At 53.9% G+C, this 27,718-nt stretch overlaps 12 protein-coding genes across 12 annotated transcripts; 6 read left to right on the top strand and 6 right to left on the bottom strand.

Annotated features, from left to right (window-relative positions):
• Positions 1 to 575: 575 nt before the first annotated feature.
• On the bottom strand, positions 576 to 1,355 carry AB675_5260 (uncharacterized protein; the record flags this gene model as incomplete). The annotated part of the gene is made up of 1 exon (XM_018145459.1): positions 576 to 1,355. One exon carries the CDS (start codon positions 1,353 to 1,355, stop codon positions 576 to 578), a length of 780 nt encoding a protein of 259 aa, XP_017999174.1.
• A 773-nt stretch (positions 1,356 to 2,128) lies between these two features.
• Positions 2,129 to 3,631, bottom strand: AB675_5259 (putative dipeptidase; the record flags this gene model as incomplete). Its single annotated transcript, XM_018145457.1, has 3 exons — positions 2,129 to 2,359; positions 2,414 to 3,112; positions 3,218 to 3,631. The coding sequence occupies 3 exons, from the start codon at positions 3,629 to 3,631 to the stop codon at positions 2,129 to 2,131; spliced, it is 1,344 nt and encodes a 447-aa protein (XP_017999188.1).
• Positions 3,632 to 4,582: 951 nt separating this feature from the next.
• Positions 4,583 to 6,465, bottom strand: AB675_5258 (General amino acid permease AGP3; the record flags this gene model as incomplete). The annotated part of the gene is made up of 8 exons (XM_018145456.1): positions 4,583 to 4,813; positions 4,859 to 5,141; positions 5,177 to 5,414; positions 5,463 to 5,502; positions 5,552 to 5,950; positions 5,996 to 6,166; positions 6,241 to 6,259; positions 6,305 to 6,465. 8 exons carry the CDS (start codon positions 6,463 to 6,465, stop codon positions 4,583 to 4,585), a joined length of 1,542 nt encoding a protein of 513 aa, XP_017999231.1.
• Positions 6,466 to 7,586: 1,121 nt separating this feature from the next.
• Positions 7,587 to 9,588, top strand: AB675_5257 (uncharacterized protein; the record flags this gene model as incomplete). The annotated part of the gene is made up of 6 exons (XM_018145455.1): positions 7,587 to 7,973; positions 8,017 to 8,128; positions 8,175 to 8,725; positions 8,779 to 8,994; positions 9,051 to 9,366; positions 9,449 to 9,588. The coding sequence occupies 6 exons, from the start codon at positions 7,587 to 7,589 to the stop codon at positions 9,586 to 9,588; spliced, it is 1,722 nt and encodes a 573-aa protein (XP_017999306.1).
• Positions 9,589 to 11,057: 1,469 nt separating this feature from the next.
• On the bottom strand, positions 11,058 to 12,801 carry AB675_5256 (uncharacterized protein; the record flags this gene model as incomplete). The annotated part of the gene is made up of 2 exons (XM_018145454.1): positions 11,058 to 12,575; positions 12,763 to 12,801. The coding sequence occupies 2 exons, from the start codon at positions 12,799 to 12,801 to the stop codon at positions 11,058 to 11,060; spliced, it is 1,557 nt and encodes a 518-aa protein (XP_017999186.1).
• A 289-nt stretch (positions 12,802 to 13,090) lies between these two features.
• On the bottom strand, positions 13,091 to 14,425 carry AB675_5255 (Anhydro-N-acetylmuramic acid kinase; the record flags this gene model as incomplete). Its single annotated transcript, XM_018145453.1, has 1 exon — positions 13,091 to 14,425. One exon carries the CDS (start codon positions 14,423 to 14,425, stop codon positions 13,091 to 13,093), a length of 1,335 nt encoding a protein of 444 aa, XP_017999377.1.
• A 796-nt stretch (positions 14,426 to 15,221) lies between these two features.
• Positions 15,222 to 16,888, top strand: AB675_5254 (Sugar transporter STL1; the record flags this gene model as incomplete). The annotated part of the gene is made up of 3 exons (XM_018145452.1): positions 15,222 to 15,841; positions 15,891 to 16,421; positions 16,471 to 16,888. 3 exons carry the CDS (start codon positions 15,222 to 15,224, stop codon positions 16,886 to 16,888), a joined length of 1,569 nt encoding a protein of 522 aa, XP_017999258.1.
• A 556-nt stretch (positions 16,889 to 17,444) lies between these two features.
• Positions 17,445 to 19,169, bottom strand: AB675_5253 (uncharacterized protein; the record flags this gene model as incomplete). The annotated part of the gene is made up of 1 exon (XM_018145451.1): positions 17,445 to 19,169. The coding sequence occupies one exon, from the start codon at positions 19,167 to 19,169 to the stop codon at positions 17,445 to 17,447; it is 1,725 nt and encodes a 574-aa protein (XP_017999462.1).
• A 1,021-nt stretch (positions 19,170 to 20,190) lies between these two features.
• On the top strand, positions 20,191 to 20,895 carry AB675_5252 (uncharacterized protein; the record flags this gene model as incomplete). Its single annotated transcript, XM_018145450.1, has 2 exons — positions 20,191 to 20,269; positions 20,318 to 20,895. 2 exons carry the CDS (start codon positions 20,191 to 20,193, stop codon positions 20,893 to 20,895), a joined length of 657 nt encoding a protein of 218 aa, XP_017999342.1.
• Positions 20,896 to 21,296: 401 nt separating this feature from the next.
• On the top strand, positions 21,297 to 21,866 carry AB675_5251 (uncharacterized protein; the record flags this gene model as incomplete). Its single annotated transcript, XM_018145449.1, has 1 exon — positions 21,297 to 21,866. The coding sequence occupies one exon, from the start codon at positions 21,297 to 21,299 to the stop codon at positions 21,864 to 21,866; it is 570 nt and encodes a 189-aa protein (XP_017999229.1).
• A 3,125-nt stretch (positions 21,867 to 24,991) lies between these two features.
• Positions 24,992 to 26,019, top strand: AB675_5250 (Succinate/fumarate mitochondrial transporter; the record flags this gene model as incomplete). Its single annotated transcript, XM_018145448.1, has 2 exons — positions 24,992 to 25,352; positions 25,406 to 26,019. The coding sequence occupies 2 exons, from the start codon at positions 24,992 to 24,994 to the stop codon at positions 26,017 to 26,019; spliced, it is 975 nt and encodes a 324-aa protein (XP_017999424.1).
• A 374-nt stretch (positions 26,020 to 26,393) lies between these two features.
• AB675_5249 (Twinfilin) lies at positions 26,394 to 27,521 on the top strand (the record flags this gene model as incomplete). The annotated part of the gene is made up of 1 exon (XM_018145446.1): positions 26,394 to 27,521. The coding sequence occupies one exon, from the start codon at positions 26,394 to 26,396 to the stop codon at positions 27,519 to 27,521; it is 1,128 nt and encodes a 375-aa protein (XP_017999392.1).
• Between the last annotated feature and the right edge of the window lie 197 nt (positions 27,522 to 27,718).

The following is a 27,718-nucleotide window of genomic DNA, read 5'->3' as shown; positions in this document are numbered from 1 at the left end:
GTCGTCCGGCGAAGCTTGAGGTGTTGCCAATTGTGCTTGTCGGTGGTTGGAATTGCGATCGAAACGAGCAGCAATTATCGTGGAATTGGGAAAAGAAGTTGTCCCGCCAGCTCCGTTTGCAGTCACTTTCCATGGTCACTTGAAAGGCAATCTGGTAGGCAGGGTAACAAGACGATCAGGCTGCAATGAAAATACGTTGACCACTCTGTCATGTGACAAACGACACGTATGGAAAGGTGCGAAAGCTGAGACTGAAGGTCCTGCCTGGGCAACTGCTACCTTGAGGGTATGTCTCTTAAGGCAGCCTCATGCTGCCCGTCATCCGGGCTCATCAGATCCAGCTTGACCAGCACTACCATCGATGTGGTCCGTTGCATGTCGGCAGACCCATGATGTCCGCAGGCGTCATATGAGCCGTTGTTTCTGCCGTCTTCCGCCGCATAGCAATCCTCTCGTTGCGAATCAATTTCGCCGGGCGCTCCAATTGTAGTGCAAGATGAAGCAAGGAACTCTCATGAAGTTGTAATTTGAGCGTCGTATCGATGTTGACGAACGCGTGGTCTGGCATGGCCTTCTCATCCCGTAGCTGATCCGATGTCGACCGATTCGAACAACTTCATATAGCGCGTAGCGAAGGCAGTCCGTCCTCGACGATTGTTCCAGTACTGTTCTTCGATGGGGCTCAGCAGCGCGTTGAGGTACACTTCTGCACTTCTCACACAGTCCCTGTCACCTATGAAATCGCACCACATACCCGGTCCCTGGAGTCCTTCAGTGTCACCAGCGATTCTCACGGATAGTTCTCCATGTCTCCATTCGTACAGGTCCCCATGGTCGAAGAACTGGCCGCCCGGTGCATCGGCCAGAGCTGGTAAGCGACGTACCATCAGTTCCGATGAGATCAGATCGGAGAGACTGAAGTGTTCGAAATGTCCGCAGTCATAATCCGATGGTTCGTTGACGAAGCGTGGACAGATGCTGAAGCGAATCAGGGAATCATCTGAGTTCTTGACCAGCAGCACCGGATCGTCGTAGACCCCGTCAGCACCCTCGTTAGCAGAAGATTGAAGACTGTCTGCCCATCCGAGGAAGTTCTGCCAGAAAGCGTCTGCTGTGTCCAAGTCCGGGTGACCCCATTTCACAAAGTGCTCTGCATGCTTCTCGATGAACTCTGCATTGGCGTCCCTATTGTCCCGCTGTTCTTGGTCTATCAATGGAACGGGGCCTCTGCGCTTCTCGGAATCTAGCTTCTCGCGTCGGTCCGCCGATACTTGTGTCAGAAGATCTTGTTGCAGCTTCCAAGGTAGCGCGGCGACCATTTCAAATGGAGCCGGCTCCTCAAGCATGATATCCATGGTGCGATCGAGGCATACCTGCCGTAGCGATCTTACCCCTCGTAGACGCTGATCGCGCCGGGGTTCAGATTCGACGATCGGCATTGTCGGGAGGAGTCGGCTCTAGTCGCGGAGGGGGACGAGTGTCGATTGCTTTGTGTGATGGAGGAATATCGTCAGGCAGAAAATGCTCGCAGTGTTGAAGCTTGTGCTTGGTTGGCGACAGGGTGTAATTGAGAAGGATGATCCAGAGAAAGTTGTGAGTGTTCGGGCAGGTGTAGTTGCGATGGTGGCCACTCGAATCGAGGTCTGGTCGCCCGGTTAACCACACGCCAATCTTGCCGTACACCGGAAGCGGTGTCAATACTCTCGTCCTGAGGCAAGTAGTTTTTGGCGACACTGTGTGTGGAATATCTGCATACACGGCGTTGTGAACGGGGTCACGCAGACGTGTCGATGTCGTCGGTCCTGAGCGAGTCAAATCATGGATGCAAACAATGAGTTCCAGCATTCACTGCGTCATATAGTCACAACGTTTGCAAGGCAACCAGGCAACGCTAGCAGGTAAGCGATGCGGAGTCTGAGTACTCAGGAGGCAGACTGTCCAGCAAGGGCAAAGTTGCAATCCTAGTAAAGGCTCCAGCACCGAGGATGACGCACAGAGGCGTCGAAGAGGTTGTGCAGAGAGAAACCGCGAAAGGGATCGGTGACAGCTGGCGTGAGAGAGGTACGCGACTTGATGGACAGAGCACCGACCACGTGCTGCAAGTAAGCTTCAAAATACAACTCTCACCTCATTTACGAGCGTATATCCTAGGAACGTCGAAGTTCTCCGGCTCCCATATCCTGCCTTCCCAATGCTTCTCGGTAGGTTTCGCGCCTGCTTGTTGAATCTCGATGGCCACCTTCTCCGCCTGCTCCCAGACTCGTAGCACGTTCTCGCCGATGAGGCCTCGAATCTGGTCGTCCGTCACGTTCTCGCGCTCGATCAGTCTTGCAAGCATGTTTGGCCACTTGGAAGTGTCCTGCAAGGTGTGTCAGTGTGATGATATATCACATGGCCAAGCAGTATCACTCACATCGAGGCCCTCGGCTGTGGTCTCACACCCATCGAAGTCACTTCCCAGTCCCACGTGTTCCCAGCCGATCAGGTTTGCTATGTAAATAACATGATCCAGATAGTCATCGACAGTAGCACGGATCTCGGTAAAGCCTTGCCCTTCTGTCGACTCCCTCAAGAAAAACGGCACGCTCGGAATCATGACGACACCTCCATTCTGCTTCACAGTCTGTAGAACATCATCCGGCACATTACGCCCGATCTTAGTCTTTGAGTACGCTGCGCTATGGCTGAAGATCACTGGCGCTCTGGCGACTTTCAACGCATCTCGCATCGTCTGGTGGCTAACATGGCTGAGATCGACCAGCATCCCCAACCTGTTCATCTCTCGCACGCATTCTTCGCCGAACTTTGACAGCCCATTGTCTTCGGCCCCAGGAACCTGCGGATCGACTGTGATCCAGGACGTGCCGAATGCGGTGTCGCTGTTGTGGGTGAGGGTCATGTACCGGACGCCCAGATCGAAGAAGAGACGCAGTGCAGGTATTGAGTTGCCTGTGGAGTGCCCGCCCTCGATGCCGAGCATGGATGCAATCGTTCCGGAGGCATGTGCTTTGCGGACCGCTGCAGGCTTGGTACATAGTGTGAAGTCCGAAGGGTATGCGCGGATGAGGCGATGAGTTACGTCGATCTGCTCGAGCGTGTCGCGAACACAGTGCTACGAGGTGTTAGTTTGGGCGTCTCTGTGTCTACTGAGCCGAGCTCACGAGGAGGAGGGCTTGCACAGTCGACTGCATCGAAAAGGCTGCACGACTTTACTCACGTTCGGCTCATTGAGACCCAAGCCTTTCCCTCGCTGTCCACCGTTTGCTGGGATGTGCTCACAACCACAGGTATGCTTCTTCTCATAAGACTTCAACATATGATATCCATTGGTGGCTGCACCGTTCTCCTGACTTTCGGCATCCTCATCCGGAACCACAAGCCTCGCCTCCTCTGGATTGGGCACGTAGATGCTCCAGAATTGGCCACCCATCATGCCTTGCCGCATCTTCTTGACGCTTGTGTGGCAGTCCAGATTGTCGCGGAGGTCATGATCGTAGATTTGATGGTGCAACTGCTGGCGAAGCAGGAATGGGAAATCGTTGTGCCCATCGATCAAAGGTGTTGCCTTGAGCAGGCGTTCTACACGCTTTGAGCTGGGCTCCGGAGATGAGGATGCCCCATTTGCGGACATCTCGTTGTTGAACTTGATGAAACGATGACTTGAATCTGGCGGAAGTCGAGCTTAATGACCCCGTCGTGCTCTGAAGCCCGGGCGTATCAGGCTGAGCTGGTAGGAATGTCGTTATCAGACTCGTCTGGGCAGGTCAAAACGCAACGATGATCCTTTCGAGGTCAGATCGCGGCGCTGGAGCTCAGTCGACGCACACTAGGGATCCTTGTGATGGCAGTCTCGGTACAATGACCCCGCGAATAGCCGAATATGATAGTGAGGAAGGTCATTTGTGTTGTCGAGTTATGCTCGCAGATGAAATTGCCTTTTAGGTTCGGTCTTCGCAAAATTCCGCATCGTGTGTGGGCAACTCCGCTTGGGCTAATCAGCGTTAAAAGAGTGCAGCATTCAGGCCGGGACGGCTTGATCTTGTCACCAGCCGAGCTCCAACCGCGATGAGGCCTTCGCGCTCTACTGTGGTATGTCATTGCGGATGGCCGAGGACATAGGGAAGTTACCGCGAAGGGGGAGCCTTTCATGGGCTTGATCGTTGGGGAGTGAGAGCTGTTCCGTTGCCCCACATGTGTCCGTGGGGGTTCACCGCGATCCTCATCACCCGTTCAGGTCCAGTGTCGCTAACGTACGAGGGTGGATGCGATGAGGTTCGTGAAGACCGAGTTCTAGCTTGACTGCATGCACTGTCCCAAAGCGGTTACCCTTTTACGAGCCTCGGATCCACATCAAGAAGTCCGGGTGCTGGTGCTGTAGGACGCAGCAACTGCATGAAACTCACGATAGGAAGTGAGCTTCGAGCTAGGAAACGACGAGGGTGCGCTTGGAAAATATGCTTGCTGTAAGTCTTGCCCCATTGCCCAAGCCAAGGATTCTACATTGCTAAGCAGGAGCAAAAATATTCCTGACAGTTTAGACCATGAACTTCGACTTCGCTACGCTATGGATTACCATTGTTGCCTAGGAGCTGGAGAGACGACTACGCACAGCGTTCATCGCTCGGCGAGTGAGGCCCGGTCGCTCTTCGTCATCGTCTTGGGCAAGCACCTCTCTCCTCCCTTCATGCAGATTGACCGTAGCCAAGTCAACCAGCTTGGTCTTGTGATACAGCTTCCAGAATACCGTCAGAACCACAAAGAGAACCAGGATCACGTAGGAGAAGACGAAGTCCACGGGACTCCATGGCGTGAGCTTCACTGTGTTAGCGAGATCCTGTAGCCGATGAAGACAACTTACCAGAGTGGCGTATCCCTGAATAATGACCAAGAACGGGTTGAAGATTGCAACTATCCAAGTCCCGTAAGGATAGAGAAAGGCTTTGAATGGCAGGTCTTTCTCGGTGAAGCCCTGCAGACGCCATGCCTTTCGAAACCGAAGGTGCGTTATCCCGATCAAAGACCATGCAATGAGGCTTCCGGCCCCGATCAAGGTGGTCAGATAGCCAAAGACCTTCCCACCACCTTCCGAGATAGTCGTGAGGCCGATGAGGCCAACGAGATTCGATGCTATGGAGCGTATACTGGCACGCCGCGGAAGTGTGTTCGGCTGAAGAACTTCGGCGCTCTCCTTTGATCGGCCAAGGCTTTGAGGGTTCGGGAGGCGATATAGATCGAGGAATTTGAGGCGCTGAAAGTAGCAATGAATATGAAAGCGTTGATCAGATCAGGGCCGTGTTTCCAGCCTGCATGTTGAAGCATGATGGCGAAAGGTGACGCCCCAGCGCGGCTTGTACCAGTGAGAAGGTCTTCGTCTCTTGCACTGACAGCAATTGATGCGAAGAACATGATCCCCCCTGAACCTCTGGTTAGTCGAGACATCGGAAATGGGTGGCTTGACATACAATATATGAAGACAACTCGATACAAGGTCTTCCTGATCGCCTGTGAGAAGAGTCAGCATCCTGTAGACTGTTCTGTGGTGGGCTCATACTGATGGTACGGCTCGATGCGGATTCCTGCTCTCACCAGCAGTGATGGCAACAAGCTCTGTTCCGCTGTAGTACACAGCAGAAAGGACGAACGACTTGCCAAAGCCATTGATACCGTTGATCACTGGACCAGGATTCGACCAATACCTGAAACCGACGTAGTCGCCTCCGATGGCTCCAGTATTGCAAAGTATGCTGAGCAGAAAGGTGACCAAGACAAACACGATCTTTATGAGAGCCAGCCAGAACTCGACCTCACCGAAGACAATGATTCCCAGAAGCCCAATTCCCTGATAGAAAGCCCAGGCCATCAAGATCCAGCCGTAGTCAGGCACTTTGTCCGTCCAGTAGCCAAGCACGACTGCTATGAGATTGTATTCGGCCGCCAGGTTTATCGCCCACTACTCATGTGAGCCTGTGAATCGAGGGCTGAGTGCAGCACTCACGAGGTACCAGTAGTTCCAGCCGAGCGACACGGCAACTGAGCCGTCGACGAAGCGCCCACAGTGTTCTGTGAATGCTCCAGCGGAGGGATAAAGAGTCGCCAGCTCCCCAATGCACTGCATTACAAAGAAAATGTTTATGCCCATGATGATGAAGCAGACCAGTGCGCCGACCTGTTTTTGATCAGGGCAGGTCTCAGTATGGGCTAGACACCTATTGGACCGGAGTAGGAGATCGAAACACCAACCCCGTACCAGATACTTGCTCTGGAGATTGTCAGGTGATATCGATGCACAACCGACGCTGCTTACCCGATGACACCACCAAGCGCTATCATGTTCATCTGCCGTTGCTTGAGCTGACGGTGAAGACCATGGTCGACAACTGTGCCAGCCGCATTGACGGTGAGCTGCTCTTTGTCGTCCACCACATCGTCCCGCGCGCTGGCGGCGTGTTTGACTTCGTCTGCCATGTCAGCGAGATTGATGTCTGAGCATGAATGAGGGAAGGAAGATGGAAGCTAGCTGGCATCGGGCACGACTGAAGATATGAGGCTGGGCTGGTCCCTGACAGGTCGAGGACTACTCGTGTCCATGATAAGCAAACGACGGTGCAAGATAGTCCAGAGACATAGCTCGTTACTTGAGTACTCTGTCTAGTAACGGCGCTGATTCGTCAACCGTGAAGAAGATCGCGTGGTCTGCGAAAGACGTTATCTCACTGCACCTGTCATGCAAGATCATGAGCCCTTCGCAAAAGTGGGATGCGCGCTTCGACGGAAAGGTGCAAGCGCGCTGGACTGTGCAAGAGAGTGCTAGTAGACGTATTCTGCCAGTGCGTTAGCATCATCAGGCGAGCGTCCGAGTTTTCAGGATCAGCAAGCCGAAAACATGAATGCCCAGGTGGGAGGAAGAAAGGTCGTGCGAGAGTTTGCAAGGGTATGCAGCTTCGGTTGCTCGAAGCTTTAGGAAGATGCAGGCCAAGCCTCTGGCGGTTGCTACGCCCTAATCTGATCGATAGCTCTTCCCCCACATTACCATCCAGGTCCAAGCCTGAACTTGGTAACATACTCTTCTCGTACAGAACTAACCGAGAACGTCTATGGCAATACAGAAGACGCGGGGCAAGTGACTACGTCGTATGCAAGCGCGACGACGTTGCCGAGCGAGGCTGCCTTGGCCGTCCGACCCAGGCTTTGCCGGCGACATGGCTCCTAAGCACGTACCAACGAAGAAGTGGGCTTGCGCACTAACCTTTCCATCATAGTCGAAAGCGCTTCCTCCAGCATCAAGGTCACGTACGACAGCATGACTTGTGTTGCTGCGGGTGGCAGTTTCGCAAGACATTATCATCAATTTGTGGATAGGGAGATAGATGATGATGGGGTCATGAACAACGTGACAGTCTGGATGGAGACACTTGCGATATAAATCAAGCCTTTGGCGACCACCTGGATGGCTCTCCGAGCACTGAGGTACTTCGTCGTTCTCTGCTCCTTCGAACACGCCGAGCCGTCACAGTTAGACGTTGGCAAAGATGCAGTACTCGGTGAGACGCCCGGGCTGGGCCTTCCTAGCTAGCATCGCATCAACAATGGCAGCCGTTGTGCCTATGCCGAATACAGAGATGACTTTGTTAGGTCGAATCTATCAACCACTGACCGACTTCTCTGTACTTAACGCCGCCAAAGAACAGATGACCAAAGCCATCGACGATGGGTTGGCCGCACAAAAATCGCAGTACGGCACGATGTACAACGACACAGCCTTCTCAGCATCCATATTCAGTCTGAAAACCGGCGAGTCACTCTGGCAGTATCACTATGAAGCCCCGGCCTTACCTAAGGAGTCTTTCACAAAGGGAAGCATCACCGAGGACTCCATCTATCGCATCGGAAGCATCACCAAGGCGACGACCATGTACACCTGGCTTGTTGGTCTGGGTGAATCAACATTCTACGATCCCATCACTAAGTACATCGTGAGTACCATGCCATGTCGTTGAACGCTATTGACGACGATAGCCGGAATTTGCTGCAGCAGAAGCTTCCTATAAGAACCCGATTATGTCCACGAACTGGAGTGAAGTGACGATTGGTGCGCTCGCCAGCCAGATGTCTGGAATCGGACGTGATTGTATGTTAGCGTCCACATCCCGACTTGTTGGTACTGACTCCTCCAGTTCATCTCGGCGACTTCGCCACGCAATCTTTTGGTCAGCCACCTATAGAAGTGGTCGTCGACAACGGGTTCCCACCTCTGGCAAATGATACGATAGTATTTTGCGACTCCTACGGCGACATCTATCCTCAATGCACCCGAGCCCAGTTTCTGCAAGGCATTATTGATCACCCTCCGGTCAATCCCGTATGGTACACCCCTACGTACAGCAATCTGGCATACGCTATCCTTGCCCTGGCGTACGAGTCAGCTACTGGTGTCCCATTCGACAAGGCAGTCGACGATTTGTTCGTCAACAAGCTGGGTATGACTTCAACTACGTCTCATGTACCTCAAGGGGACTATGACGCAGTCATTCCTCGCAACGACAGCTACGCGCTTTTCACGTATGACATCGGCATACAAGGTCCAGCCGGAAATCAGTACACCTCCACGAAGGACTTCCGGGCCTGGGGTCACGCGATCTATACCAACAAGTTCCTCTCTGCCGCAGAGACCAGAAAGTGGCTCATGCCAGTGACTTCTACGTCAAGATGGACGAGCTCTGTCGGGGTATGCCTGCTCTGCGAGAGTCTTGAATACAGACTCGTGGCTAACAGTTTCAGGCACCGTGGGAGATCTACCGTACCGCGATTACGACCAATGAAGTCACCAATGCTTCGCGCATTGTCGATGCCTATACGAAGGGTGGTAATATTGGTCTGTATGCAGCAAGCTTCGGCTTGGTTCCAGACTACGAGATAGGATTCTCCACACTTTCTACGGGCGATCATCCAGGCGGCCAAGAGTCTCCCGTGCGCGCCACAATGATTGACATCTACGTGAGTAGCGCAGGAGTAGTCACACGTACGGGATCTCACTAATGGTTCCTCCGCAGTACAATGCTATCGAGGTCGCGATGAAAGATCAAGCCAACGGCACCTTCACCGGCACATATCGCGGGACATCGGGGCTCAATTCCTCCGTCACCCTTGGCGTCGATGAAGGTCCAGGTGTGCGTGTTACTAGCTGGATCAGTAACGGCACAGACATGATCAACAACGTCTTCTGGGCTGCTAATATCAAAGAGTATCGACTGTTTCCGACCGACCTGAGCTACGAAGAGAATGGTGTCAGATATCACAAATATGTCTTGGAGTTCTTGTTCAATGAGTACGGCGAGGAATTCCGCGACACTGACTTCTGGAGCGTCTGTAAGTACTTGTCCCGGTCTTACAGTGTGCCCTGACCTGGCTGCTGCCGTATATTAGGATATGAGCTGACCATTATGTCTAGATAACGACTACTGGGTACAGACTGACTCGCTTATGTACAACAATCTAGCGACAGACTCATGGGTCGTCGCATTTGACAAGGACGGCATGGTGCAGAGTGTGGAGTGTCAAGCTCTGAGAGCTGTCTTGGAGCGAGAGTGAGAGCGAACATCTCGAAACGTATAATGATCCAGACGATACTGGCTTCCATCGATGTTTAGTGCCGATAACGCTTCCTGGTGACAAGTCTGATGATTGTCCTCACTGATGAAGTTGTCGTCTCACACCTAGCTCTAATCGAGTGTGGGAGCTTCCTGTGCATGTTACGGTACAGTTGTGAGCTCTATGGCCTCCTTTCGATGTTATTCATGTCGAAGATGTGAGAGCATCGCGATGCTTGAGGTCAGCTTGACATCCTGTCCTACGTAGATCACGCCCAAGCCGGTCGACAAGTCGCGTGATCGTGGAAGGCGCGAGGTGACGTGCCTGCCGCTCATGGCGTTGAGAACGAGACTAGATGAGAAGAAGCGATCACTGCGTGCGACGGCCACTTTTGCCCACCAGGAGTCTGGGAAGGAAGGTACTACTGCAAGGAGCTCGTCATCCGGTCTTGTATGAAACTTAGGCCAAGCCGGATGACAAGGCAATCCATTTGAAGTCGAAGCCGACACACCGGCACTGCTCAAATTGGCGGACTCAGGTAGACCGTGCACCTCTCTCATCTCGCCTCCGCCTTCAGACCGTTCCCAGTGCAGCAAGCCCTAGTTGTTGGCCACAAAGCTGCCCGAGAAGCGCAATGGTCGCAAAGTGTGATCGGTCGCACAATGTTGGCAGTAAGCGAATGCTCGCCAAGCTGGTTTTGCAGCCGCATCGCTTTTGTTTCGGACTGGAAGCTAGCTAACAGAAAAGCTGACATTCTGATCTGTGCGCCGGGATCAGAAATCTAGGTCGCTGATGTAGATATAAACCATGGGGGTTGCATTTCTTCCAGGACAAGCTTCAATCTCACTCCTCGAACGCTGTCGAGGCTCTGAAGCACTTTGGAACAGAACACGATAGAAGTTCCCGCACCTAGATGCAAACGACTCCCGATAGTCGCTTCACCGCTGCCTTAGCATCAACGACCACTCTGAACTACCATCGCCACGGCGCTGCTTTAACATGCAACTCACCGCTCGCCAGACTCTGCTCGAAGTCACCCTCCTTCTCTCGAGCCTCGCCCATTTCCACAAGCGTGGAAATTCAGTGCGGCGACCTGGGCGATATCTTGACTCTCTGCTCCGAGTGTAACTGCGCGTGTGCCGAAGATGGCGTGATTCAGTGCAGCGGGAGCCCTTCGATCTGCCCCATTGGGTTCAGTCCAGTGGGCACGCAATTATGGGATGGATGCTTGCAGAACTGTGTTTGTGCGGGCACAGAGGCGTCGACGACCGCGTCGTTGATGGATGTGAAGTCCGCAGAGGAGTCCCGCGTCTGAGTAGGCGAGTGGCGCACGCCCCTGCAGGGGGCTTGAAATATTGATCGGGAACGCGCTGGGCAACTCAGCATGGAAGTCCACAAGGCTAGGCCATCGTGAAGCATGAAACAGGTGCGCCTCTTCTGCGTAATACCTGCGTGTCGGAAACTCCTCGTCATAGTCCTGCACACCGAAGTAGGGCAACTCCTACGTAGCGAAGCGCAGCATCTTGCTCTGTCAAGGTGTCTCGAGGCTTCTGTTGTTGACTGGCATGATCATTCAGCTTCCAAGTCTCCTGCAAGTCATCTGCGAGATCCTGAACACTCCAGCCTGTCTCCCGATGTATGTCTGCAAGAGCTTGTAACAATGCAGCCCTCTCGCCCTGGCCAGGAAGCACACGACCCACGCTGGAAAGCAGCTGTACGGCGTTCACCCATGCGGTTGTATATCGGTTGGTAATGCTGTTCGAAACGACGCGGCGGGCCAATTCGAGCGCAATGCCGCAAACTTCTGGCGATGACAGGCGGTCTTTGCGCTCAGCTTGAGTGCTGTCTGGACGAGCAAGCAGACAATAGAATCGCGCTACATCCATCATCTGACTGGCAGCACACGCGGCTGGGGATATGTGGATGATTCGTCGCATCGGTATATTGGGATCTAGTGGTGGCAGCTCAGCTACCGCGGTGAATGGCAGAGGCCGTACGTGCTCATGAGCTTGGACAGACTTGCAAATGTCCAACCACCATCCCATCATTTCCGATTCTCTTTCCGACGCAGGCGATGTGATGGACAACAATCGCTGGTCGTCTGCGCTTCGTACGTCGCAGAGCAGATTATGAGCTCGGGCTAGTAGTACAACTGTCTGGTTGCACCACGAATCCAGCTCCCACTCCGTGATCGATGAGCAATCTGGACCGAGTGACGATCCACTTGGCAGCCATAGCGAGGGGTCGAGCAGTGTACGTCTGGCCCTCGCGATTGAAGCATGCAGGTCCATACGGCAGTAGACCCAAAAGCAGGACTGAGCTACGCCGCCGCACTGACCGTGCCAGTCATGATTCTGGACCAGAGAATATGTGCCTTGAAGATGAGTCTGCCAGTCCCAGCCACGGGCATTAATCATCTCACAGTAGCCAATGAGCAGACATGATGCAAAGACAGAAGCATCTGCCGCAGTGGCGGGGCTGCTGAGAGCCTGAGACAAGGTGTTGAGCCCTCGATCGTAGTACTCGAGTGCTACGGACATGAAGCTCTCCCCCGATACCAGAGCATACTGCTTCGCACAACTTGCCAGAATTGCCGCAAACAGAGTGCGATTTGCCAATGCTAAACATGAGATGGTATTAGTCCAATGGCGATGGGTTGCGTCGAAGAGATCGAACCAGGGGCCAATAATACTATAGTATCGCACCAGGAGAAATGCTTCTTCAGGGTGTCTGACCGGTTGTGGTACAACCGTATGCACCTCCGCGACTAGCAATGAATACACATCATTGGGCGCAATGTCGAGAGAATTCTGCTTCTGGCTGGTGTCCTTCTGCCCAGCGAAAGTCTCAGGATCCTGTAATCGATAATGAGCTTCGACTTTGTGGTTCTCTGTGACAAAACCTCGAATGGTGATGTCGCCTCTGCCAGATAGTGATCCAAGGCCAGCCTTCTGTAAGTCGCTATCGTCAGGACGCCATTGCTTCAGCTGCAATGACGGCAACGCCCGATCATATGTACATGTCAGCTCTCTTTCAAAGCACCGTTGGCACGGAGCACCTTCGCTGCATCGGAAGTGGCCTTTTCGACAATTGGTGCAGGAACGTTTGACGCGTGACAAGGGGCCCCGTCGAGCAGCTGACATTCACACGAAAAGACACGAATGGCTATGGCACAATGCCCGGGATGTGGTCTATGATCTGTCTGAACGACATGGTACATGGTGGAAGTCAAGGAGATCAGCCACAACGGAATTTGAAAGTGAACTTCAAGTGCTTCGGTCTCACGTCATGTGATGTCATGCATTTCCCGTCGTCAGTAACGGAATGTACTACAGGGCAACAACGGCCATCAGCAACGTGGATTGTAGCATTCGCAGCAGTCACAGATTTGAGAAGGTTCTTGTGATTACACTGCGAGGCAACACCTGCACGAAGACACAACTAGCAAGACTAATTTTGCAGCGCAGCCGCGCGATGACCGGTGAGCCTTAAGCACCTGCGCCTACACCGTTGCCGTTGCTTGTGGACTTGTTGGGTCCTCCGACGACTTGCATCTCCATGATGGGTTCCATCCTCCTTCAAGAGGAAAATCACCCCAGAAGTCCTGCACATGCTTCATGAGTCGGTGGTACGAAAGCCCTGCACCGGGTTGGATGTGACCGATGATGCCTGCCCGCGAACTTTCGACTCGTTGCGGCACAATCAATGACCTGCCGAGGACGCATTCGAGGCCCTTGAACCCGAAGTCCATCGCCTCGCGAGAGCCTGTTGGCACCCCCAAATCATCGAGAAAGCTGAATGATGTTCGAGGCATCCGCTTCCGCAGATAGTTGATGATGTTCGGATTGTAAGATCCTCCTCCACCCAGAAAAACCTCATCGATTCCACCCTTCGGCGCCCAACGATCGTAAGCATCTGCCAAAGCCTTCGCCGTTATACGAGTGATGGTCGCTACGCAGTCTTCCGGACGAGCGCCAGCTGCTAGCATCCGTTCGCAAATTTGTTCTGCGGTTCTATCGCCAAACGTCTCCCGCCCCGTTGTCTTCGGAATGTCGTGTACGAAATAGGGACCTTCTAGAAACTCATCAACAATGGCTTGATCGACATTGCCCTTTGCTCCTAGGGCTCCATCCTTATCGTACTGTTGCCGACCATTGGTAAAGTATCGGACGGCAGCGTCAATGAAAACATTTCCTGGCCCGGTGTCGAAGTCATAGCCTTCACGAACATCGCCCATTGGGAGCATCGTGATATTGGCAATACCGCCTATGTTCTGGACAGCGCGATTCTTCGTGGGATGCGTTGCTACCAGCCCATCCCACGCCACGAAAAGCGGACACCCTTGCCTTCCGAGCGCCATGTCACTGACGCGAAAATTGGACAGACTGGTCACGCCTGTCTTGGCCGCGATCACGGAAATCTCTGCCATATCCAGGTGTGCTCTTTGCTGATTTCCTTCAAACATTTCTGGAAGTGGGAGGTGCCATATCGTTTGGCCTTGCCCGGCAATGATGTCAACATCATCTTGCAACGAGAAGCCCGAGTCGTCGGCGAATTGTTGTATCGCGTTGGCTGCAAATTCGCCTAGCTGGATGTTTACAATCGAGATCTCTTCTGGCGAAGTTTGATTCTCCTTGATGAGTCGCATGACTCGCTGCTTGAGGTCGCCATCAAATGGAACCTCGCCTGCGTGCAACAAGCGCATCTTCAGCGGGCTCGTAGGTGTATCTTGCGTGAAATGCATGTGTGCGATGTCGAGCCCATCCATCGAGGTACCGGCATTCGTGCCAATGACCTTGAGATTCAGTGGCTTGCCTGTCCACGGTGAGATTGCCATGGCTACTTCCAGTTACTAGATGCCGTTTAATGAAGCAAGTATCGACTTGTCTGATAAATGATGCCTGGCTAATTGGTAGCAGATGTCGCTCACCAGCAACGAGGGCGTGTAGAGCTTTCGCGTCGAAGATAAGTATGAAACTACAGCATAAGGAGCTCATCCATTGTTCATCAGCAGCACTGCAGGAGCTACAAGACTCACCTGTGGAGACATCAGACACGTCTGTGGCAGCCGTGAACACATTCTATCAACTACAACTGGTTGTAAGATGTGTACAGTTCATCAACCAGGAAGGAAGGTCAGCTCCGAGATTTGACTTTAAGTCGACTGGGGTCGAATGCAGTTATCCAATTGGTGGACGGTCACAGTCGGCCTCGAACCCACTCGCTTAAACGGCACGGCACAGTCAAATCGATTTTTGTGGCAGAGTCCGCCATCGCACCCGCAATGTGTTTCAACTCATTCCTTCCCAGATCCGACTTTCAAGGCTGGGCGCCACTACCAAGACTCGGGAGATCATACCTTCCTGGGTAATCCCCACGGCACGACGTCCCGGACTAGGCGTCACGCCCCAGATTTCGGAGGGGCCCTGCCTTCCTGGGCCATCCCCATAGCACGGGTTGCGATGGGGAAAGGTATGTCTGGAGGGTTTAGACTCCACCCTTGGGTGACATGTGTACTTGTATATATCCATGTGAGTCGACGACCCATCTCGTCGCATCCTCAAGCAACCGTCCCAGCCTGCGTTTCCCGACATTGTTGACCTCGTCGTCTCAACCTTGCCTATCTGCCCACCATGCCCACCATGGAGCTCACTCCATACACATCTACCATGGGCTTGAGTGGCCTACGATTGCAATTCGCCATCGCCACCATCGCAACATGCGCCTTCTGGCTCTTTGGGTACGACATGTCTGTCATGGGCGGTGTCATCACTGAAGAGCCCTTCCTGTCGGTCTTCCCGGAGACTAAAGACGCAACAGTCCAGGGCATAGTCATCGCTGCCTTGGAGTTGGGTGCTCTTCTCGGAGCTATCGTCTGCATCTTCTACGGCGACAAGTGGGGCCGACGAGGCACTGTCTTCATCGGCATGGCATTCATGCTGGTCGGAGGTATCCTGCAGGCATCAGCATGGCACATTGCCCAGATGACAGTGGGTCGCGTGATCAGTGGTATAGGCCTAGGTCTGCAAGTCGCCACCATTCCAGCATGGCAGTCCGAATGTGCGAAACCGAAGTCTCGGGGCCGCTGGGTGATGATAGAGGGCGGTCTCCAGACGTCAGGCGTCGCCTGCGGACAATGGGTGGGTCTGGGGTTCTTCTATACATCAGGTCAAGTCCAGTGGCGCGCTCCTGTTGCCATACAGCTGGCTCCGGCGGCGATAGTGTTCTGCATCATTATGTTCCTCCCAGAAAGGTATGCTTCACCCTCCCTTATACTGGCCTTTCATCCTGATTCGGAGCAGTCCTCGTTGGCTCGTATCCCACGGCAGAACGGAACAAGCCCGAGTGGTGCTGTCTAAGCTCCGCGGCACGGACGAGTCTGACCCCAGCTTCATCGCCGAGTTCGGTGGCATCATGGCCAGCCATGAAGCACAAAAGGGAGAAGCGCCGTTTCACTATGGAGAACTGCTTCAGAACGGGAAAACCCAAACCTTCCGGCGCATGCTTCTCGGCGTCTTCATCAACGCAGCCCAGCAGCTCTCAGGCATCAACATGGTGTCCACATATGCGAACCAGATTCTGTCGACAAGTTTCGACCTAAGTCCAGGAATGTCGCACCTGATCGCCGCATGCGGAGGTACAGAGTATGCTCTCTGCTCCCTCCTCTCTGTCTTCCTGATCGAAGGGCTGGGTCGCCGCAGAGCGTTCATGTGGACTGCTACGGGCATGGCAGCCTGCTTTGTCGTTATTCCGATCCTATTATCTACCAGCTCCCGGTCGAACCAGCTCGCTGGCGCCGGCTTGCTATTCCTCTTCAACACTTTCTTCGGTAAGTCCTCAGCCACTCCCTTGTCACGCGTCAGTGACTAACGGAAATGACAGGTTTGGCATGGGTAGCGGCCCATTCCTCTATGCCGCCGAAATCGCACCTCTGCGTGCTCGAGCCTCATGTGCCGCTTTAGGCTCGGTCAGCAACTGGACGTTCTGTTTCCTTGTGGTCATGACAATCCCTACATCGTTTGCAAATCTCGGCTGGAAGACCTACATATACTATGCGGTCTTCAACGCCGTGTTCGTCCCCATCATCTATTTCTTCCTGGTCGAGACGAGACAAAGATCATTGGAAGAGCTCGACGTGGTCTTTGCCACACCTGGCGATCCTGTCAAGAATGAGAAGCGCCTGCCGCACGACATCTCGATCGCGTCGGCGAAGGCTACGCTTGGATTGGAGGATGAAAGTCCTGGGGGCAAGACGGCGGAAAACGTGTCTGCGACTTTTTTGAAGCATGAAGAGAAGTAAAGAATGGTGGCGAGTAGAGTGAACGGACTCGACAGGTCGCATGCGTTCATACCATCGTATTTGAGATCTTCTGCGATCAGATAGCCCCCGAATCATCCAGGGCGATGGTGAATCTCTCGGCGACCGTGGAGTATTCTGCTCACACACTACCAACACGTCTTGTCATCCGGTGGGACCAAGGACTGTGCAAGCCCGGTTCACGAGGCAACCTTTCCCGTGAGCTACTTCCTGTTTCATCTTGTAGAGAACGGCTGCAGGAGAAGGGCAACGCGGCGGTCGCTCTCTCCCATCCACGTATTTCTGGGCCGGTCCACCAACGGCAGGCGTAACCCGGCTCAGCACCTTCCACGATTACCGAGCTTGTCAACCGGCGCAGGCGGAATTCTTCGTGAGGGCGGATGACCGGACTCCTCGGAGCTGTGTTCTATTTCTCCGACCTTCGAGAGACGGCCACGATCAAGGCTGTCGCATCCACCAAAGAGCACCAGTCAACCAATCCCAATCGATATTGCTTGTCATCCGGCGATAGACGGCTTCTTTGACGATCACCCGGTCTTCAGCAAGGTGACTCTTCAGTTTCTCGCCTCCTTTCTGTTGAATGGTGTACCGATATCGCATTTCTCCTTGAGGCGCGGATTGGATAGCGTCCTTCTGGTGACAGGACATACTCTGCAGTGTTGAAACCACTTATGTGGCCGTATTGAAAAAGTACGGCAGGAGAGGAGAGCCAGTCCAAGGTTGGGCTATCCCAACCACAAAATGTCTGGTTCTCCCAGCTTTCATTAGGTATTCTCTGCCCTACCCTGAGCGCAGCATCGATGCTTTGCTCGACCTCCGGTGCGAAGCGTGGTTCGTCAGATTTAGGATTTGTGTACAAGGTGGTCTTAAATTTCGAAGTTTCGCGTTCCACATAGTCGGAGTCCTTCCTCGGGCGAATCGCCTCCCAAGCCCGACGTCTGGCTGAATCAATAGGTGAGAGAGTCGTGGCCTTGCGGAAGGATGACGCTATATCACCAACAGGTACAGTCCACAGACATCGATCGAGATTGTTCGGTGAGCTCGACCAGACTCGACAAGGATCGCCTCTCCTTCCAAAGTCTTGCCACGACGTGATCCAGATTCGGATCAAGCTTGTATTTTTATCGTCTACCACAGAGCCTGTCGTGATGAGCACGTCCGTGTTGCAGTCGGTGCAGTAGAGCATCTGTTGACATTCAGGAACCCTCCTCATCAACCTTGTCGCAACTTCATTGTGGCCTGGACATTGGAATGCATACGCACGCTTGTGCGACAGTGCGCAAGTCAGGGCGTTCGCGACGCGCAGTCTTTCTTTCTGGCAGAGGCCAGGAAAGATCAGCTTGGAAGCCTCTAACTTTGCCGTGCGCGGCAGTTCGTTGAAGTGCCAGGCGCGTGAAACCTCGTACATGCGTTCACATCTTACGAGTAATGCGCCTTCGACGTCCAGAACCTTGAGTTTCGTTGTGGCCGGGCACGGAAACCCGCGAAAGTAACAAGTGCCGGTAGACGTTGTTTTGCGATTCAGTGATGCCCACAACGCCTTGATCATGCCGTCGTACTTGGAGCTCTTGACTACTGCCGAGCGGAGCAGTAAGTCTCGCACCTCTGTCGTCACAATGGCGGCAGGTTCGGGAACACGATGATATGATACCTCGGCATCCCACCCGAAGCGGTCGAGATCTGGCGTGCAGGGACATCCAAAACCCCGGAACGGAGCCTCCGGATGTCTGAGTCTCCATCTGAACAACTTCTCGCACCGGGCACAGAACAGAAGCTTTGGGCAATCCTTCTCCACCAAATGTAGTAGTTGACGTCGATCAAAGCGAGACATGGGACCGATTGCCAGAGTAGGCGTGAGGCTCGAGTGTAATCTCTTGCAGGTAAGGGAAAGACATATCTTTGCTGGCAGATCCAGAAATGCAAGGACCACATGTACCAACTCGAGCGGCAGTTTCGTAAAAACATGGGCCGATGGCTTAAGAATGGAGTCGGCCATGGGCGCCGTCTCAGCCTTGCGCTCTGGCTCGACTTTAGGCTCTGGTTCGACCTTGGGCTCTGCTTCGGCCTTGGGCTCTGCTTCGGCCTTGTGCTCCGGCTCGAGCCTGCACTCTGGCTCGGCCTTGCGCTCTGGTTCAGCCTTGCGTTCTGGTTTGGTCTCGCGCTTTGGATCGCTGCAATGCTGTCCCAAGGATTGATTCGGACCCTTCGCGTTCATTCGAACCCTTGGCCGTAATTTAGCACGTAAGGTGGAAAGCCACGACATGCTCGAGTCGGGTCAAGCACTCGGCGCGTACGACTAGCTTGAGCTTGGATTGTAGAACAGAGTCTGCGGTATCTCTGGCGCAAATGCTTTTGTTCAGCGGTTCGCGTACGCGGTTGATTGGGACAGTGAGTTGGAAACATAAGTCTGCGGGAGTGGAGGCTGGTGTGATTTCGAAGTTGGAAGACATTCTCTGACGCGATGACAGGGTGGCCATTGTGCGTTGTATCCACTGGTACCAGGCAGACCAGGCTTGGCTGAGCTCAAGATATTTCTAGCTGAACGATCCTGAACTCAGTAAGACTTGACACCTGTCCTACATCAGCAACAACATATAGTCGTCGGATCGGGCCGTTGTAGTTGTGTAGTATACGAGTTTGTGATCGACTCAGACGTCAAAGACTGATGCCACGCTTCGCCTATATGATCGAGGCCATTGGCACTGTGTGGTTCAATACCGTCGTGGCATCCGACTATACCCGCTTCGAGAAAATCAATCCAACACAACGACGAGCGGTTCGTCCTCAACCTATAGGACAGAGCATGGTTGAGGAGTGGTGCAGCAGCCGGCGGCACTGGGGGCCACCATTGACCAGGCAAATTGATTTCCATGCAGTGGTGCTGGGGCCATGAAGGAGTAGTGTGACTTACAGCAGTCCACTCCAGTATACATCTTGAGAATTGCAGCAGCAGGGCCAGCCTCGCTATCGTTGTCATAGCCTTGTCAGATTGGTTGTAGCATGCCTGCAGGGACGGATGCGACCTGTTTGTATTGTATGTCAAGCAAGCTCCAAGGAGATAGCAAACGACTCCCCCTGATTTACCTGTGCCCATTAGCTCACTCACAACTTGCCAAATTTCCGGAAACTTCTCGTGAAGACTATACCTGCACCTCCTTGCCCATCCACAGGGTAATTCTCGCTGTTAGTCTGCAGTCTTTCATCTCACCCTTGATTGCCTCAAACCCGAAGCTCAACACCTCCACCAAGAAGGCGTTTCCTCTCCCTCTTCAAAGGTCTCGAGAATGTCTCTCATCAAGGACTCCGACAACGTCTTTGACGCCTTCGAGCACCGCTTCGAGAATGATGCTGGGCACTGGCAGCGTAAGCATCTAACCGCTTCCCCAGCTTCGTTGCTAACATAAAGATCAGGAATGTCGCGTCACATCGGCATCGACAACGACCTAGACGCCGCAACGCGCCAAACACAGCTCGAGGAGCTCCTCAAGGTCATGCTCGAGGACAAATCAATCATGGAGGAAATCATGGCGGAGCAGAAGCAGGACCGCGCTAATATCGCTGCCGCTCTCAAGACCTGCGACGAGGTTGTTGCCAATGCTGCCAAGAAGCTGCCACCGAATGAGAACGCTCTCCTGACTAAGATCAACACTACGCTCAAAGAGCAGCTTGCCATCGCCGAGACCGTCACTGTTGGCTTCGACGTCGCGTACAAGCTCAAGTTGAAGATGCTTGCGCGCAATGACACCTACTACAAGGCTCTGCTGGCTGCGCGCAAGGCTCTCGAAGCTGGCAAGCCGTTTCCTGACGGAGCTGAACTGGCTGCTGAGTGGCTCTATACCCAGGAGGCTGCGGAGGACGAAGCGAAGATGAAGGCAATGCGGCAGACTGTAGAGCTCGGGGAGGCGTCTCGCTTGAGCCAGAAGATGATGGACAGCAACATCAACATGGTGCGTGTGTTCCAGGCGCGTATGGAGCAGATGGAGGGCTGAGGCCGATGTTGAGAAGAATGCAAGAACGAGAAGAAGAGCTATTATGACGTGAGGCAGATGATCAGGCAAATTGAAGCCAAGACGCTAAGGTCTAGTTGCCTCACGCTAGTCCTACTAACGCACACTTACTGCTGTGCTACTGTGTGCTTCATCATTCATCTTCGCACTGTTCAAAATGCAGCTTAGACACACCAGGAGGCCTCTGCACAGGATCATGAATGGAAAGAGAAGCACCATGGGCTACAACTGCCGAATCGAAACCTGAGTTGAGAGGAAAGTAATGACGACACTGTCCCCAATCAGCTCGTCTCGCCCTCCGTCACCTAAGAGATCTCGTTCTTCTTTCCTTAGCACAACATCGTCAACCCATCTCCTCGTGCCGCGCAGTACCTTCTACCAAAATGCCTGCCCTGCCCCAATCCAGAACCCTCGCCTCCTTGCCCCCAGCCCACTTTACCCTCAACACCTCCCTCTCAACCGACTTCACCAAAATCCTCAAGATCCAAGGCGTCAACACCCTGATCCGCACCGCCGCCTCCTCCGCTACCGTGCACCTCCTCATCACCTCCCTCTCCGAAGACAAAGTGATCATGAAGCAGACCGCCATGTCATCAAAACTCCCCGGGACAGAAGAGGAGTACCCGTTGGACTGGACGTGGCGGGGGAGTTCGAATGGGCTGTTTGGGAAGGTTGAGGGACGGGCGAGGTGGGTTGGTGTGGATGAGGGGAGGAAGGAGGGTGGAGTCGTTGGTGAGGATGAGAGGGTGCAGTGGGTGTTTGGGGAGGGGGAGGAGGAGAGGTTGTTGCAGGCGGAGGGGAAGGATGCCGAGGGAAAGTGGGAAGCGTTTCATCTCCTGGGCTTTGAGACGTTGGGGGGCGAGAGGAGATTTACGAGACGGGTGTTTGTGAGGAATAAAAATGGAGATGAGGTCAGGGGTGTCATGGTTTGGGACTGGGTTGGTGAGGAGTGAGGGCTCGAATGTTGCTAGGGAGATTTGTTAGCCTGCCAAGCTCACCGCAATTCGCAGGTTCGCAACATTTGCAAAATTTCGGCGACTCGACCTCGATGTTGCGTACTTGATGTCTAACAATTGCAAAAAGCAAAAGAGACAACCGACCACATATCAAGTACAGTCAGAAAACCCTACTACTCGCCTATCAAGTACACTACACCGAAATGAAGGGCCTCGGCATTCTCGTTCCTATTGATTTGTGGTCGATTGTCGAACGAAAATTGATTGACAATAGTATATCAAGGACAAACAAAGCAAGACCGTGGTGCCAAGACTTTGCTCTTGTTGCCGCGATGACTAGCTATTGACTTCTGCCTCATTGAAATATGATCTGTGGATGCGTACGCAAAGGAGATCGAAAAAAGCTACTTGGTGTCTTGTTTGCATCCTCCTGCATTTCCATTTCTTGTCCGACCAGCTGAACGGGCTGTGCCAGAGTTGGCACAAGCATCCTTCATCATCCCTGCCACCTTCTTTGACAGTCTGGATGGTGATCTTACCGAGCAGTCGATATCGGCGTCTCGAAAGGGACTGTCGCGGTCAGTGTAATTGTTGTTGTCAGAAGGGTCTCCGAGACACTCGTGGGTCGTACCGGAGGACATGCGGTTTCCAAAGCGCAGACTCCTGAACTCTGGCAGAACTGTCCAGCAGCACAGCAAATGCTTCCGCACTGTGTTTGACCGAGCTCTGGTGCACAGGAAGAAGTGGGCTGAAACGAAGCTGTTCGGATAATGGTCTCTGTCCCTGTCTCCACTCTCGTCACAACAAGGGTGATAGTCTCGAGTACGGTGCTCTCGTAGGTGCTCGTTAGAGAATACACGGTCGTCAGAAGTCCACAAGATGGTGGCAAGCATTCCGCCTGATTGTTGGAGTTGGTGGTGCAGGACCAACCCAGGGGACAACACAACGACCCATCCCACCCACATAGGTTCTCACACGGCTGCTGGGAAGCAGGAGGCACACTCGCTGAGTTCGAGACGCACCCAATTCCTGGACCGCCACAGAACTGATCTGAACTGCAGCACATTTCAAAGCATGCCGTCTCGCCCTGTGCACAGTTGCACCCAGCAAAAGTCGTGGTGGCGAAGGACACAGGGCTGCTGAAAGTTGTGGTGATGAGCTGAGAAGTAGTCTGCACAAAGGTCGCAGTAACAGTCTGAAGCTGGATCGACGGGAAGACTGTGGTGTAGTATGTATAGTAGAACTGATCGCCTTGAAATCGACTGAGCGCAGTGTTGCACAGCTCGAGAAAGTTGGCTCACCTGGTGATGCTATTGCGGACGCGCTGTCGCCACCCTCTTCACGTCTAAAGATACTGCCGACAGGCGGAAACGCTGCATTGAGTGCGACATGGCCCAGTGCTAGCAGCAAAATCATAACCCGATATACCATATCTTCTGTTTGGGATAAAGCGATGAATGGCAGGAGCAACTTCCACAGAGCGTGCTTGACGCGAGGGAAGTCGTGACACGACTCCGAGTGCTTACTTACCGTCTACCCAAGCGTGATGTCGAGCTGACACTCATCGTCGAGCATCAATGCCTGTCTGTATCTCGGTCGTGCATCAATACGATGCTTCCTCCAATCGAGCCAGGTTCTTGCCTCCAGCTTCGAGCGCCACCCTGCAATCCACAGCAGCGGCCTACGCACGGCACGAACCTACCTACATTGCTTAGACCGAACAAGCTCTCAAACCTGGTCGTATGGGACAGAGAGTCGTCTGGGAGGACCAGGTCGAGAGCTGCAATTAGTCAGCCACTGCCCCTGTTGCCTTCTGCTTTGGATCATGAACGTTCGCATGTCGGTACGCCTCCAGCCTCTTTCTCGCGCTGAGAGCAGACCTCCAGACGTGGGAATCCAAGGACCGGTGGCAGAGGACTGTCTTGAGAGAAACTGACAATCATAAGTCTCGGATGCTGATGAAGATAGGAAGAAGTGAAGGACGTCGAAAAATGGGCGCCAACGACTCGGCACTTAGGGCACAAGGCGCCCCACTTCACCTGGTCATATCAAAGTCTTCATATATGATAGTGCCAAAAATTTTGTCAACCGAACGCACACAAAACCAACCCTCTGCCGGGGTAGCTCAATCGGTAGAGCGTGTGGCTCTTATGAAGAATCACCTCAAGGTTGCGGGTTCGAGTCCCGCCTGTAAGTCTCACCGCTGTCAACATGATGATTGCCTCCAAACTAACATCTCAAAGTCGGCTCAATTCCGAGGTTCCAAGTAAATCCTTTGCTTTTTGCATTTTTGCGGACGCCGGTAGGCGAAGAGACTCCGAGACTCACAGCCGTATAAGTTTGCAGGTTTTCCAAACCCGGCGAGAAGTCCCGCCCGTGAGAAAAGGCCGCCCAGTTCGGCAGGACGAGTGGAAGCGGCGACGATCTCGGCTTCTGGGGACTCACGTGCCCAGAAGCTACCTACTGTAGGTATGGCATTTTGCGGAGGATCGACCCCTGGAGCGAAAGCTCTCGGCGCGAGGGGGCGCTCGACCCTCTCCCCGCACGTGCTTTTCCGATTTCCTGGAAGATGACAACGCACATGCAACTCGGCCTACATCAACCATCAGCCATGTGCGGATACATATATCCTCTCAGCTGAGCATCATACTCCTTCTGGGCGCCCAGCTGACCTCCAAGCCTGGGCGTTCAAACACTGTGAATGCCGGAATGCGGACAATACACTTGTCCTGTGAGATGACGTGCCCCACGCCGATTTTCGTGCCTCGGTGAAAAGGCTCGCGGTCCAGAATTACGATGTCACTGACACACAGCTTCATAAAAAGTATCGGAGCAAGACGGGCAAACTTTGGAAATTCGAGTCACTACCTAGGTATTATTGAGCTTCCTGTGTGCTATTTGGTTCCGACAGAGCTTTCGACACTGCAACAACCTCGACGGCATCCACCTACAGCATCCTGGCGTTGACTATACCGCAACACGTACTTGTATAGCCCTGCGCGCGTGTGTGAAGCAGCGCGTCCAGCAAAAGCGCGTGTCGAACTGATCTTTCAGGCATCACGCGAACATCACAACTCATCCAACTGCATGAGCACAACCGCGGGTAATCCAAACCACCCAAGATGTCAGCAAAGAGCGTGAAAGGCGAAGGAGGGAAGAAGCCCGCCAGCGCTGCGACCAACTTGATCGCTGGAGGCGGAGCAGGCATGATGGAAGCGCTCGTATGCCACCCCCTCGACACAATAAAAGTGCGCATGCAGCTGTCGAGACGTAAGACAGCACCTGGTCAGAAAAAGCGCGGCTTCCTCCAGACCGGCAAGGAGATCGTCAAGAAGGAAACTGCTTTCGGTCTGTACAAAGGCCTTGGTGCCGTGTTGACTGGGATCGTCCCGAAGATGGCTATACGCTTCACTTCGTACGAGTGGTATAAGCAGTTGTTAGCGAATGATCAGGGACAGGTCACATCTAGGGCGACGTTCCTTGGTCAGTAAACCACCACTATGCACCCACATGCACGTATACTGACCCCACGACAGCTGGACTCGGCGCAGGCATCACTGAAGCCGTTGCAGTCGTAACACCCATGGAAGTCGTCAAGATCCGCATGCAAGCGCAATACCACAGCCTCTCCGACCCCCTCGACGTCCCCAAATACCGCAGCGCGCCCCACGCCGCCCTCACTGTCCTGAAAGAAGAAGGCTTCGGCGCCCTCTACCGCGGCGTCTCCCTCACGGCCCTGCGCCAGGGCACCAACCAAGCCGTCAACTTCACCGCCTACACCGAATTCAAAGAAATCCTGCAACGATGGCAGCCCGAATACGAGGGCAAGAATCTCCCTAGCTACCAGACCACGGTCATCGGGTTAGTCTCGGGGGCCATGGGACCGTTCTCGAACGCGCCGATCGATACGATTAAGACGAGGTTGCAGAAGACGCCGGCTGAGCCGGGTCAGAGTGCCATACAGAGGATAACGCTGATCTGTAAGGATATGTTCCGGCAGGAGGGGGCGAAGGCGTTCTACAAGGGGATCACGCCGCGGGTGATGCGGGTGGCGCCGGGCCAGGCGGTGACGTTTACGGTGTATGAGTTTTTGAAGGGGAAGATTGAGAGCAGTAGTTGGGCGTTTGCGGGCGGAAAGTATGAGGAGTAAGGATAAGTTGCATCATCGCCGACGCGTCCACGGCTTTCAAAGTGATACCGGGCATTATTCGTGGCATTCTGGCAAAAGTTGAAGTGAACATACAGTACAAGATGATTCGAATTTGAGAAAATCAGATAATTGGAAATAAATGTGCAGAAATGCCTCGAGTCAACTTGAGGCGCGAAGGCCGTTTTGGACACCCTAGACCTTCTCGAGACCGGATGACCGCCACCGTTCTAAGAAGCATTCTGTATCCAATGTGCCTAATAGTATCACTCCCAGCCGTGCCCGTCTACTCATCAAAGGCTCTACATCCATTGCAGTCGTCTTCTGAGTGTCTTCTACGGCATCTGAGGCGAGCTCGGCGGCTCCCATACCGAGCCATGCAGTCAGGCATCACAGGCAAGTCACCCCACCACTATCAACCCATTCCCCTCCAACCGTGCCTGGTCCCATCTAACACGCCCACAGCCTCCCGCGAGCTACACGCCGCGTTTGCCTCCTTCCTCTCGGACTCCAGCGCATTCTACCTCCCCGTCACCATCACCAGAGAGTCCCTCACCCCGCTGTCACCTGTCCCCTTCGCTTCCTCCGGCGAGGATGCCTTCACCAAGTCTCTTCCGTCACTCTCACAACATCTCGAACCAAAGACCCCGATATACCTGATGCTCCGCCGCAGTCCGAGTAGCAGCACATTCACCGCCATAACCTACGTCCCCAGTACCGCCCCCGTGCGCGCCAAAACCCTCTTCGGCTCAACCCGCATCTCTCTCGTCCGCGAGCTCGGGCTCGAGAAGTTCGAAGAAACACTCTTCGTGACGGATGCGGAGGAGGTGTTGGAGGCGAAGCAGTGGGCCGATCGAGCCGGTGGGTCCAAAGATGTTGACGAGAATTTGCTGAGTCGGGAGGAGAGGGAGTTGCAGAGTGTGAAGCGGGCGGAGGAGGAGGCGCGGCATGGGACGCAGGGGACTGCGCTTGGTGGATTGGGTGGTGGTGGTGGATCGTCAGCAACCAGTGGAGGGAGCAAGCTGTCGATGAAGATGACGGCTGAGGCCAGGACAGCACTACAAGGGCTGGCTTCTACGACGGGAGAAGGTGCGGTGGTGCAGTTGGGCATTGACATTTCTACGGAGACTTTGACGCTGCTCTCGCACCGAGACAGCGGCGTGCAGCCCACCAATCTGGCGAGCAGTATCCCCTCCGACCGACCGTCCTACACATTCTACCGACACCCCTCAGCGCCAACGACTGCGCTATTCGTGTACGTCTGCCCAGGTACCAGCAAGGTCAAGGAGCGCATGGTGTACGCATCGAGTCGCAGTGGCGTGCTGGAGGCGGCGAAGAGCGAAGGCGTCGAGGTCTCGAAGCGCTTGGAGGCCGGCGATCCGGAAGAAATCACGGCGCAACGGCTTGATGAGGAGGTTGCGGCTGCTGGGGGCGGGAATGCTGAGAGCGGGACGTCGACGCCCAGAGGCGGATTCTCGAGACCAAAGCGGCCTGGGAAGAGGTAAAGCGGGTGATCGTGCCGTGATGGCACTGATGGGTGTGGTTGATCAGGTATTGCCAGCGCATGCATTAGAGCATGCCCAAAGAAAGCCAGGCGCTGCTGTTGTGCAAAAACTGCACTCGTCCAGTACTCCTTGTGCCGTTCGTGTTGATGACATCAAAGGTCCTGTGTCGATCGCGTCCGTGTTTTCTGTACACGGCC

Source organism: Cyphellophora attinorum, assembly GCF_001299255.1.
Source record: "Cyphellophora attinorum strain CBS 131958 chromosome Unknown Contig15, whole genome shotgun sequence".
Lineage (NCBI taxonomy): Eukaryota > Fungi > Ascomycota > Eurotiomycetes > Chaetothyriales > Cyphellophoraceae > Cyphellophora > Cyphellophora attinorum.
The sequence above is the reverse complement of the archived record's forward strand: the minus strand, read 5'-3'. Positions and strand labels throughout refer to the sequence as shown.